The sequence below is a fragment of the Stenella coeruleoalba genome (genome assembly GCF_951394435.1).
Source record: "Stenella coeruleoalba genome assembly, chromosome: 4".
Classification (NCBI taxonomy): Eukaryota; Metazoa; Chordata; class Mammalia; order Artiodactyla; family Delphinidae; genus Stenella; species Stenella coeruleoalba.
This window is the reverse complement of record NC_137149.1, coordinates 73,167,961-73,180,707: the sequence shown is the minus strand read 5'-3', so window position 1 is coordinate 73,180,707 and position 12,747 is coordinate 73,167,961. Positions and strand designations below refer to the sequence as shown.

The 12,747-nt window shown below is 31.9% G+C and overlaps 1 protein-coding gene across 2 annotated transcripts in view; it reads left to right on the top strand.

Annotated features, from left to right (window-relative positions):
• Window positions 1-12,332, top strand: part of CHIC2 (cysteine rich hydrophobic domain 2) — a 51,345-nt gene extending 39,013 nt beyond the window's left edge. The window contains exons 4-6 of one of the 2 annotated variants that reach the window (XM_079920251.1): window positions 4,525-4,581; window positions 4,748-4,807; window positions 7,969-12,332. In XM_079920251.1, the coding sequence (XP_079776377.1) occupies window positions 4,525-4,581; window positions 4,748-4,807; window positions 7,969-8,019 (168 nt within the window). In that variant the 3' untranslated portion in view covers window positions 8,020-12,332. Of the gene's footprint in view, window positions 1-4,524; window positions 4,582-4,747; window positions 4,808-7,133; window positions 7,941-7,968 lie in introns of those variants that run through there. The other variant, XM_079920252.1, reaches the window with a different exon arrangement.
• Window positions 12,333-12,747: the final 415 nt, after the last annotated feature.

Sequence of the window (12,747 nt, the reverse complement as noted above, 5' to 3'; positions counted from 1 at the left end):
ATTTTCAATTGCAGTAACATAACTTTATTTAGGTGTTTCATATGTATTTTTCTATTGTAAGCTTACTCTAGATGCTTCTTTGGAAATTGATAGGGCTATATCATACCTAATATTAATTGTTGATTAATCATTATTTAATTAGCCTTTTATGTGAATTATCCAGGCTATTTTACCTCTTTTGCAGTTGGCATGTTTTGACTTATTTCCACAATTCTGCCAAAAATGTAAAGGAACCAAAGGAGTAAAAGCCAAAATTTCTATCCTCCTGTTATTACTACTTACTACTCAAGTTGAGTCTATTTAATAAATAAGACTATTTATAATTGTAATGATGTTTTTAAACCTCTATTATTTTTTACTTTAACATTGCTGAACAGCTATATTAGAACTAGTTCACCAGTGAGAAAAATAAAATTAGCAAGGTGCTGAAATGAGGAAATGTGTTAAAAAAAAAGTTAAAGTGAGAGCTCTGTGATGAGGGAGATGGGTAGGAGTCCAGATGCTTGGAGCAGTCCTTTTCCCAACCAGGTTAGTTGACATGATGTTATTCTCATAAAAAACTTGTTTTGATTACATGGTATGAGTTGATGGTCTTGGTCCTTTTAATTAAGGATAAGAATCCATGATAAAACTAGATTTCTTATTGATCATCTTATGCAGAAGGACTGAGGATTCATTGGTTAAGAACCACTAACCTGTCCTCTCGCCCCCAGGGTGTGAGCACTGAAAAGGATTAAGGCCCACTGTAGGGAAGCTTGCACTGAAGCCTGCACTGCCCTTTCCCCTGTTCTTTCAGTTAAATAGAAGATTTTTAGTTCCCATGACTGTCAGTCTGGTGCTTTTCACAAGCACCAAATTCTTTTAAGAAAATTAAGATGACTTATTTTTAGATCCACTGACCTAGAATACCAAAAGATGATATATTTTTTTGGTACTTCATGTTGACAGACCTTATACATATTGTTTTTTTTTCTGATGCATATTAGTTTGCTTTAATTTATGTTGAATTTGGTGATCGATACAAACTTTTAAAAATCAAGGACAGATATTTATATGGTTAAGTTTGTTTGTCCAGTAGTAATCACAGAGTTAGGCAATGTTAAATCTTATATTTCATTAGAAATAGCTATCTGACAACCCTGTGGACATAAACTCTTAACTTTTATTTCTAGATTACTGCAATAATAAGGTACTTTCTTTTCATGTTTAAAGGCTTTAAATAGCTTTTATAAATGCTGAAGTGTCATATTTTTTTCAATATCTGCCAAATTGGTATTGTATTTAATTGTGAAAATATATTTTGATTTTGTTAACTAAAATAATTGCAAAGTATTAAACATTCTCAGTAGTTAAAGCTTTTTTTCCCCCCATTTAATTTGAGCTTTTGTTGTTACTAACAAATAATTTGTGGCACAGTTTCTTTTCTTTCTTTCTTTTCTTTCTTTTTTTTTTTTTAATGACTGTTACAATCTATATACTTGTCACCTTAGTGTGCTAGAAATGTTCCACTCAGATGAAGGGTTCCTTTCTGGTTTTGTATGTTCTCACCTGCTCCTCACTGTAAATCATTGAGATGTCAAGTGCAATGATTAATTAAGCTGCACGTGCAAGTGCTTTTTTTTTCACCTGTCAAGCAGGAAAGAAGTCTTATAGCAAGATTAGATGGTGTTAATTCACAGCTATTACTCCAGACTGTGAAGTGTGTAAAAATATTTTATATTTAGATGCTTACTTAGAATATGGCATACCACCGTTTGTTTGGTTTAGAATTCTTAAATATTGTAAGATATAATTATTATATCATCAAACCTTGTCATTAAACTTTCAATTAGAGGCAAAGGATAAATTCAGAATTCCTACATGAATATTTTGGAATTTAAGGTTCATACTTTATAATTACCTTTTATTCAAATACTGGTAGTTGATTTATTTAAAGTAAATATTTAAGTTTCTAAATTTATGTGTGTGTGTATGTATGATATACACCATGAGATCCATTCATAATGAGATTTGTTCTTGTTATAATATAGTATGGGTTTAAATTTGTGATGAAACGATGATTGTGGTAACTACCCTTTTTTCTGTGAGTAATGAATATTTGCAGATTGTAATGTCAACCTTTTAATTTTTATACATTAATATGAAACAAGAGACTTGGAAAGCTTGTTCTCCCCACCTTACTTCTTTCATACCCCCTGCCCCCTTTTTAAACCATCAGTAAAAAGTAAAACCTCAAATTGTATAGTAATCTTAATCTATTATTAAAAGGTCCTAGAAAGGAAGATTACAAGGTAGATTCAGGTTTTGAATCGGTTTTGCCATTGGTTTAGCAGCGGGTGGGCAGGCAGATGCCTGCTCAGAGTAGAACCTATTGCCATTTTTCACCATTGATAGAGTAGCCTTTCAGAGTCAATGAGCTCTGTCAATGTGAGCTTGTCAAGGCTACAACTTCATAGACCTGAGAGGCGGTTTGAGAGGTCAGCCCTTTTCAGGTTCGCTGTGATGCAAATGAACTTTAATGCTTAAACAACTATTGGAATTTTTATGTCTGCTCCTTGTTCTTTTTTCTTCACAAAGTCATTGACGAGACATTCAGTGCTTTTTAAATTGGAAGTTGCATTGTGCTAAAGACCTAGTACAGATTTACGGAGGGCTGAAAGCAGTTAGATCATGTTCTTTTCATGGTGCGATTAGAATCAAATCGATTTCCCTACAGCCTTCAGCATTCAGATGGCAATTTTAACAAAGCTTGGGGGCTAGACAAGGGACAAAACGACTGAACTGAATGTTAATTACACTCTGCAGCCTTATTTTCTTTTGATTTGGGGCTGACTGGCAACTAAATTAACAAAAAGTGTGACCATAACTGCTGCCCTATTTTCATTTAAAAGGAGAGCTGCCTCTAAAAGGCTATCTTTACAAAGAAACAAGTGAGGTTTGCTGATCATTGTTAACAAGGGCACTTTTTTCCTTTAAAATTCTTGCCAAAAAACTGTTCAAAAAAAGTAATGTAATAAATTAGTCATTGGCATATTATTATCCAGGGAGTTAGTTGATTTTCTGATTTTTATGACATAAGCTTAGAAAATGTAAGGCAGTAAGTAGTAGTTATGAATTATAATTGGCACCTCTGTGACTGTGGTGTCTTTAGCATGTTTAACATGCTAAGAGGTAATATGGTAACTAAATTATAGTAGGTACTTTAAATAAATATTAAACATTTTATTATGTAACATTCAAAACCAGCTTCATCCTAACAGTTTTTCACCTAGCTCATCCTTGTTTGACATGAAGATTTTCGTATTTGATGATTAGTACTTATTTAGCTGTGCCACATTAATGGAGCTGTATGCTTTTCTCCTTTCCTTGCAAGGAAGCTGCAGCTGCAGCAAGTTGCAGTTGCTTCTTGTGGCAACACTGTCCTGTTTGCACCTGCATCTGTGTCAGTCTCATCCTAACACCTGGCACCATGAATTATCCTCCCCTTTTTTCCTCCTAAGCAAGAAACATTTCATGCTGCATAGTATATATTGCAAAAATCAAGTGATCTTAAATATAAATTTCTTAGTTGGTTCCTTTTACAGTAGTATTGAATAAAGAGTTTGATTTTCAAATAAAACCAATTTTGTTTGAAAACCAACAAAAATGATTGGAGACTGAATGAAGCTGCAGCTGCAGCAAGTTGCAGTTGCTTCTTGTGGCAGCACTGTCCTGTTTGCACCTGCATCTGTGTCAGTCTCATCCTAACACCTGGCACCATGAATTATCCTCCCCTTTATTCCTCCCAAGCAAGAAACATTTCATGCTGCATAGTATATATTGCAAAAATCAAGTGATCTTAAATATAAATTTCTTAGTTGATTCCTTTAACAGTAGTATTGAATAGTTTGATTTTCAAGTAAAACCAGTTTTGTTTGAAAACCAACAAAAATGATTGGTTTAAATGCAGTTTTGCCTCTGTTGGAAAATCTTTATCTGTGGAATAATAAACTAGCTCTTAAATTTGGACATTATTTTTAAGTATGAGGTAAAAATTAGTTTGATTTGTTAGCAAATTGATTTTTTTATTAACCTGTAATTATTTCCTTTTTAAATTTACTGTAAAGGCCCTTTTCATTTCATTAACTAATGTAAATAACCTTTGCTTTAAAATATATATATATATTAAGGTATTCTCGTTTTACTACTTAAGTATTACAATATTTTTGAAAGAAATGGGGATTTAAATTTGTGTCATTTGGTAGATAACATTAGCTGTTTAGACTTTGATAGTTTTAATCAGAGGCTAGTAAGTTCGAAACAGTTAAAAAATACAATGCCAAAAAACAAAACCATATCTTTATCAAAACAAAGTACTATTTCTGTTCAGGCTACAATTTAGTGCTTGAATATTGATAGTGTTATAGACCACCCTATACTCAGTCACTGTCTTATACCTCTTTCCTTTTCACACAAAAAGCAGCTGCAAAACAAAGTTTTTCTAAAACCAGTCAAGAGTAAACTTTTTTCTCATTTGTCTTCCAGACACGAAGATCGATTGAGAAGTTATTAGAATGGGAAAACAATAGGTTATACCACAAGGTGAGTACCACAGGGAGCAGCTTCGTACCGTTGGGGTCTGAATTGCACAGTATGGAAACAGATGCTTTTGTTGAACTAAAAATATGAAAGGTGGACAAATGGGTTAGTCTGTGTGCTGCAATAAAATAGAGCTCATTTTTCTTCTTTTACTCTCCTTCTTGTCTAGCTGTGCTTGCACTGGAGACTGAGCAAAAGGAAATGTGAAACGAATAACATGATGGAATATGTAAGTTAAAGGGCTGTTTTGTGAGTTTCTCTATTAAATGATCATTTATTTTGCTTCTGATCTTATTCTTTCCATGATTATTAATCAGCAAAGGTGTCAGGAGCTTAATCTCCTGAGTGCAAGGATTTTCTACGGTTCACAGATGCATGGTTTCATGTGCAAGACTGATTTATAAAGTTATGAATGACTTGAAAACAAGGCTTCACTGTGTTCTGAAAAATAATAAATTAATTGCCAAGATAAAATAGGCTGAACATGTGTTGATGGAGTGTGAAATTTTAGATGCTGTATAAAGAATAACCACAACTTTGGTTACGCAGCAAGTCAGATATGGCTTTTTTATATAATGCTAATCAGATTTCCAAGTATGGAAGAAAACCTTTCAGTCAAGCCGCTGGAGCTTAAGAAACCTTTAGCCTTTATAGATTTTAACTGCCCATACCTCAGTGGCCTTTAAAGAGTCTTTTAAAGTGTTATTGGAATATTATTTTGTAAAAATTATCTTAAAAGTAAACAGGAGATGAGATGTTGCTCATCCTGTGTTTATTCTTTAAACGACGTCTAATGGGCCTGTATATACAATGATTTTAGAGCTTAGAATGGGATTTAATTTACTGACTGCTTGATTTACTTGAACAGTTTTTCTCCTTTTGAAAAGTTCAGAATACTATAGAAAATTATGAATCTTTATTCTCCCTCGAGCTTGGGTGTTTTATTTTAAATATGGAAAGGTAATATACAAAAATAAAAAGATCTGAGGAAGAGTTAACTATCTGACACATCATTTCTGACAAATTTTGTCTATTCTTTGAAATAGTATAGACATCATAGGTTTTGTGTGTGTGTGTGTGTATGTGTATAAAAGATTGATGAAAACAGTGCTTAGATACTGGAAATAGTTGGAAATTATCATAAAATTTTTTTCTCTGTAGCATTTTCTCTTTCATTAGCACAATCAAATCCCATTTCTAGCCTTGAACATAAAAGATATCTTTAAAATGTCTCTTCTTTCATAGAATATCTCTATTCAGTGAACCAAATAATGTAGATTTTATCATTATCTATTATATTAAGCATGTTAATTTATGATGATAAAAAGACACTCGATACTTCTTTATAATAATAAAAGCACATTCAAATAACTTGTTTTGAGATTGACCTATGAATATGCTAGTCTTATATTTTCATCATAGATGGTGAGAGAGTTTATGTATTTTGTGAGGAGGGATGGATATGTAAGAGATTTAAAGGATTTTGTGAAAAGAATATTTGCTATATTTATAAACCCAAACACTAAGCTTAAAATGGAGCTTTTTATTTATTTATTTATTTTGCACATTTCTAAATTTACTTTGGAAAGCAAAACATAAAAGTTATTCCCAATACTGTTATTTCCAGATAGAACTATAAGAATGTCATTCATTCATAAAATATGCATATTATATTCATGTTTATTTTTATGATGTTCTATTATTAATTAAAACAAAATAATTTAATTTAACCTTCCAAAACATTCTGAACTTATGTGCTGTGTTTGTAAAATAGTTCCCTTTAATTATCATAAATTTTTAGATAAACACTCTACTAAGAAGAGTAGTTTAAAAAAATTGCTTAAAAAATGTATTTTTCTAAGTTTTCTTGGAGAGAGAGAGAGTGTGTGTGTATATGTGTATGTATATGTTTGTGATAGTTGAATGGGGGAAAAACATAATTTAAAAAACCCCCTAAAAATAGTTTTGAAAAGTTAAGATAGTAAATAATCTACCATATATATCTATTTGACCTCAGATTTTATTTAACTTACAGAAATTTCATTTGTTAGTTAAAGGGAAGTAATTCTCCTCGATTATATTTTGAATATTGGAGTAAATCTATGAAAAATACCAACTTGTACCAACTTTTTTTTATTGAGATACGGCAGAGCAGTATGATCTAGAAGAAATGAGACGAGTGGTTAATTTTTATGTGTGGCTTCTGAAGGGAAAAGTTTGTAAGAGATATTCTTTAAAAACTAGTAATAATTCAAGTATAGTCAACGATAGCTTTTATTATTCATTATGTAGTATATACTGTAAAATGTAATTTAATCATCAAATTTTAGAGCTACAAAGAATCTTGTCATCTCTCCAATCCCTTTACTTTATAGATGAGGAAACTGAGAAACAGAGGAATCTAGCTCAAATAAAAAAGCTGGATAGGAAGCTAATAAACATTTTGTAGGCAAATAACAGGTCAGGAGAGTGGCCCAGGGGGCACCAAAGGATAAGTCAACTAGGAGAGGAATGTTTTGGAGCCACGTATAGAAATACCTTCTTTATTGAGACAGATCAAAAGCCAGAACTGAAGAGTGAAAATGAAGGTTTCTGGCCCAGATGGCTAAATGTAGAAGAGTATCCAAACCTGGAGGTCATATCAAGACACAGTTTCTGAAAAAGAGTGAGGAGTTCATCATTTAGCATCTATTCCATATAGAGTTGGAACAAGAGGAAGAATTGATTGTAATTTAAGACAGTTCCAAGTTTAGAATAAAAATCAACTCTGGTCAACTTGTGTCTTTCTGTGTTACTGTGTTTTGTATTTGTTGATTTTCCTTTAGTTTTCTTGTAAAAAGTCTTTTGGAACAAATTTTAACCTTTAATTTTGCTAACTTAAAAAGAAAAGACTTTTTAAAAAATTAAGAGAAAGACAACCAACTCTTTTTCTAGAGATCACATATCCTGGTACAATAAAATGAGAACAACTCTAGGTAAAAGGGAGGAAGCCCGAGGAAGTGAATATTGGGTCAGCTGCAGCCACCATAGGGCAGTAGAAAGGGCAAGGCTTTGGAGTTAAGACAGTCCTTTGTTCAAATACTGACTCCACAATCCATGGTGTTACACTTCTCGGATCATCAGTTTTCTCATCTATAAAATGAGTATGACAATACTTGCCTCACAGAAAATTGTTGGGATTAAATAGATCCATATAGTGTGAAACATTTGGTATGTAGTTAGTTCTCAGTAAATGGTAGCTTCCTTTTCTCATTCATTCATGCATGCACTCTCCTTCTGTCTGTCAGAGGCACTATCAAAATCATTTTAAGTGATGGAATATAACTGAAGTTTTTTTTAAGATAAAATTTTTTTTAAATCTTTTTAAAACTTTTTTTTCTCCTTCTACAGGTCATCCTCATAGAATTTTTACCAAAGACACCGATTTTTCGACCAGATTAGCATTTACTTTATTTATAGAGACTTTCCAAGTATGTTGTCTTTCCAATGGTGCCTTGCTTGGTGCTCTCCTGGTGGTGACATAACATTGGTTCTACAGAATCGTGTGGTGTTTTTTTCCGTTTTTGTTTTTTTAAATAACCGCATGTTCTAAGTGTGCATTTTTGTCAGACTTTGCAACAGTTATTTCATACAGATGTTTAATACTTAAGTTATTGTGCTCTTTTATGTTATGTATTCTGATTTTCAAGGATTACTTTTTTGTATTATCAAAAAAATACATTTGAACTTAGCATAAAAAGTGGCCAGCCTTTTTTATTTTACCACCAAGGTACACACAGTCCTTTATTTATTAATTCCTTAATATAGAAAAAGACCTTTGTAAGGCTCTACTTATCTGTTCTAGCAAGCACCCTCTTTGTATTATTTTCTTGCTTTTTAAATTTATTGTCATTATTTTAAAATAGTAAATTTTCTTTCATAGCTTTTTGAACCCTAACATATTTTCTCATACAATTCCTAATGCTCTGTTTACAGCAGAAATATCTGTAACATTATGAAGACGTATCAAAAAGTTTTGAAGGTATTTCTGTCTTCAAAAGTAGTAAGGCAGGATTAAATTATTTTCATTAGAATAGACAAATCCCTGAATGGTATGCATGCATCTAATGGTTACTAGAGCTCAGGATCACAAAATATAGTAGCATTACAATCTGTATATTTTTGATCAAGATGATATTAATAATGGCCTTATTTGGGTTATTTTTTATTGTTTATCAAATCTTGTATACAAAAGTATAGAAATACTCCTTTAAAAAATTTCTAAGGAAAATATTTGTCCCAGTCTAACACAGTTGTAGAATGGATATGTGTTTCTGAAAAGTTTTTGAAAGAAAGCAAAAGTTGTAGAATTAAAGTAAGCTGGTGTTTAATACCCCATTAATATTTAAAACAGATTATTACTAAGAAATGAAGGGCATATTTAGTACCGTTTTAGTCCACTAGTTTGCTTTCAGTCCAGTTATGTATACTTTTTTGATTGGGAGTGTGACATACAAGTTTGAGTCAGATCAGTTTGTTTCTTTCAAATATGTACAGACATACATTTTTTTCTCCTTTTGGTTGTACATATCTCCATGCATTTTAAAACTTTCTAAATTTCTAAATGGCCTATGTATAAATTTTTGTTTTTATAAACCTGAAATTATACAAATTTTGTGTGTGTCAAGAACTTGTTCCGTACAACTGTGGTATCGAGCAATAATGTGAATAACTTTTGAAATTATATAAACTATGCTTAATTTGTATTAAGAATTGGTACCACTATATAATACTTTTTTTCCTTGTATTAAATCTTTTAAATACCAGTTTCATTAATTTATATACCTGTATTTTTAAGAAGTATTTATTTATATTTCTCCAAAGTACTATTATTCTATGTAAATTTGGATAGTTGAATGCCAGTATCTTATATCCTATATTGGACATTAGGAACTGTCTTAAAAACTAGGATTTTTTTTTTTTTTTTTTTTTGGTCTGAGATTTATTTGTTTCCTTTGCCTCCCAAAACACCAACTTGAATTTATATAACACTTTTCCTATGAAAAGCTCAAAGTACAAAGGATTCATACACTTCTCACTTTATTTACCTTGTGTCTTGGGTGTGTCCTGTCACCTTAAAGTAGTGCAGATTAAAAGGTAATGCTGTTCGGAAACTCTAGTATTCCTCTTTGGTTTCCCTGTGACAGATTATTGTATGGAGAATGCTAATTCTGCCTCAGGATTCCGAAAGAACAGAAAAATATGATGACTGTGTAGACTATGCAACACAGTTTTCCAAATCTAAAAGTTTGTAAATTTGTAAAGCACCATATTAATCAGCTTTATAGGAAGAACTATACCTATTTAGGCATAATTTTTTCTCCTATTATTCTTCTATAAATTGTAATTTTGACATTATTATATTCCCATAAGAATATTGTTAACAGTAAGATAGTTTTCATACTTGATAATGTTAAGTATAGGATTTTTAAAAACTTTCCTAATTTTATTGAGAAGTATTAACATGTCAGTTGCTTAAGGATTCCCTAGAAATGGGCACTCATGCTTCTAATGAATATATAGAAAAGAGCTGTCAATGCTTAGTATGTGGCATTACCATAAGCCAGTGATGCTTTGAGGAGTTAGATTTTCACGCTTGGGTTTTCATTAGTACCCCCCAGTGTAAGCCCTCTGGTTTACCTTTTCTTGAATCATGAATTTAAGTGCCCATGTTACTGGAAATTAGGAATGTCAGAGATGCCTGTGTTATATGAACATTAGTCCAAAGAAAGTGTTTTAAATGATGATCTTTAGTGTCTGTTTTCTGACTTCAAGTTTGTGAGACATGAACCATAGTACTTGTAAAACTGGCCAAGGAAAGGTATTAGCAGAAAATCTAATGTTTAGATTTTACTTATGATCTTTGTTCATATATTACTGGCATTTTACAATTAGTCCAGTATCCCTTTGTAGAAACATTCCTTTATCAAATAATGTACTTTGCAAACTTTATTATATTTTAGTACATGACTTTTATATACCTAAGTTAAAATATGTAGTCCAAAACCTAATGACTACAGTAAAACTGAAGTGACACATTTAGCTTTTAAGGTATATATGCCCCTCTCTCACAACTTCACCTATATCAAATGGTCATCAGATGATTTTTTAAGACTTTTTAATGACTAGGTTTCATCCATTTAAAATATAAACACGTAATTTTGGCCTGAAATCAACAAGTGTTCAAGCTTGAATACTAGTAAACAATGATATCCTTTTCTTACTAGAGAACTAGTTTTGTAACAACTTTCTCCATGGTTGTATTTTCAGTGTTGTATGTAGAGAGCTTCTGATTGCTTCTTTATGTTAATAGACACAGGCTAACCGTATATAAAATCTTGACAGCATTCCATATCAATCTTGGTTATAAAAAATGATATTAAATAGTAACATGTACAGTTGGATCCATAGTTGCATGAGTTCAAACTACACTGGTTTAATATTTTTGTATATAGACTGTTTCAACTTTTATGGTATTTGCTTCACAGTTATAACCATTAGCTGCTTGCCTGATGTTTCACTGTAAATATTTGCTTTGGCTCAGCTCTTGGTCAGTAGTACTAAATCATAAGTACCTTGTGTTTGAAACTGTCTTTGACTGAATTCCAGCATCTCGTCCTGGACTCTGTTTCCTTCTCCTATCCCACTGAAGTACTGTGGGTGCTTTTGCTGCCCTCCTGATGTCCAGAGTCTTCACCCAGGCATGGACATAGTTCAGAATTGCCTTTCTGTCTTCCTTCTCCAAAGCTCCCAGTAAGAATGTTAATTTTTTGGCACTCTTAGCTAGGTGTTTAGAAAGCCAGTTAAAGTGAGTCAGTCACATTAAGTGATGAATGGCTGACACACTGAATTCTGCTAAAGTGGTACTTGCATTTTTAAAAGGGAATTTTTTAACTTAAATTTCCAATTGGTGCAGTGGTACAATTGGTGTTTTCCTTTTCAATAGACCCTATCAATCTGGACTTTCCAGGAAGGGAGTAATAGAATGGTTGCATATGGGGCTTCTCAAACCACTATTTCTGAAGAAAGTTGATTTATGTTAGTATTAAGGTGGAAAGAATAGGCTCAAGACCAATCCCAAACCAAAATATTGGTTATCCCATAATAATTTGTGTTTAAATAAATACCCTTTTTAAAATAAATAAAACAACTCTTAATTTTCCATGGATATAATAGCCAACTTTATGTTGTTTTTAGGATCATACCTTTTATATAAGTTGAGATTTGAAGGAGATTTGTCTTTAAATCTTGAGTTACCTTGTCTGTACTTTTACAAAGATTTTTAGATAGTAATTTAGGAGAAACTTAAATATTGTTTACATTATTAGTCATAATTTTGTGTACTTGTTTCTGTTCGAGGGAGCAATAGCCCCCCTACCCCTGCCACCTGCCCATGGTAAATTGAAACAACAGAGGTTGTTTGTAGCCTTAATAGACAGTAATGAAAACGGAAATTCAGATTGCTGATTCTGATTTTGAATTGATTTCTGATGTTCTGCAAGATCATCAAGTTACTTGGCATCTTTGCTTTTCATTTCCACAAAAGGAGGATACTATGACTACCTCATATTTTTTAATCATTTATTTTGCTGTTATTAAGTCCTATATAGAAGTTAAGTAGCTAGATGTTTAATAGTAATGACTGAGTAGCTTTTCTGACTTATTTACAATATCGGCAGCAACTTGAGTTATTATCAAATTTTGCTTTTAAAATGAAAGAGAGTGAGTACTTCCTATATATACTTATAGTAATGCTTTGCTTGTTTAAAAAGTCAGGTAAACATTAAGTATAATATTTGAGAAAAGTTTCTAATAAGACCTTTTAAAATATAGTTACACCTCCAATATTAAAGTAAAATTACGCCTTTCTTTTGGTTTGTTTTTTAACATTTACTTCATAAACATGGTGCTCTGAATTTGAGAATTGACTTTTTTCTCCTCATGCAAAATAGACAGTATATTGCTTTCTTAGCTCTTTATCTCAGAAATAGTTCAGTGAACTAACTATACCAGGTAATACTTAATTTTGGCAGATAAGCTATCTATTCCTTTTTTTTTTTTTTTTTTAAAGAACCATAATGTCAGCCAGCCTTCAAGAGAAGATAAGTAACAGGTTGGTGTTCTGGCTGC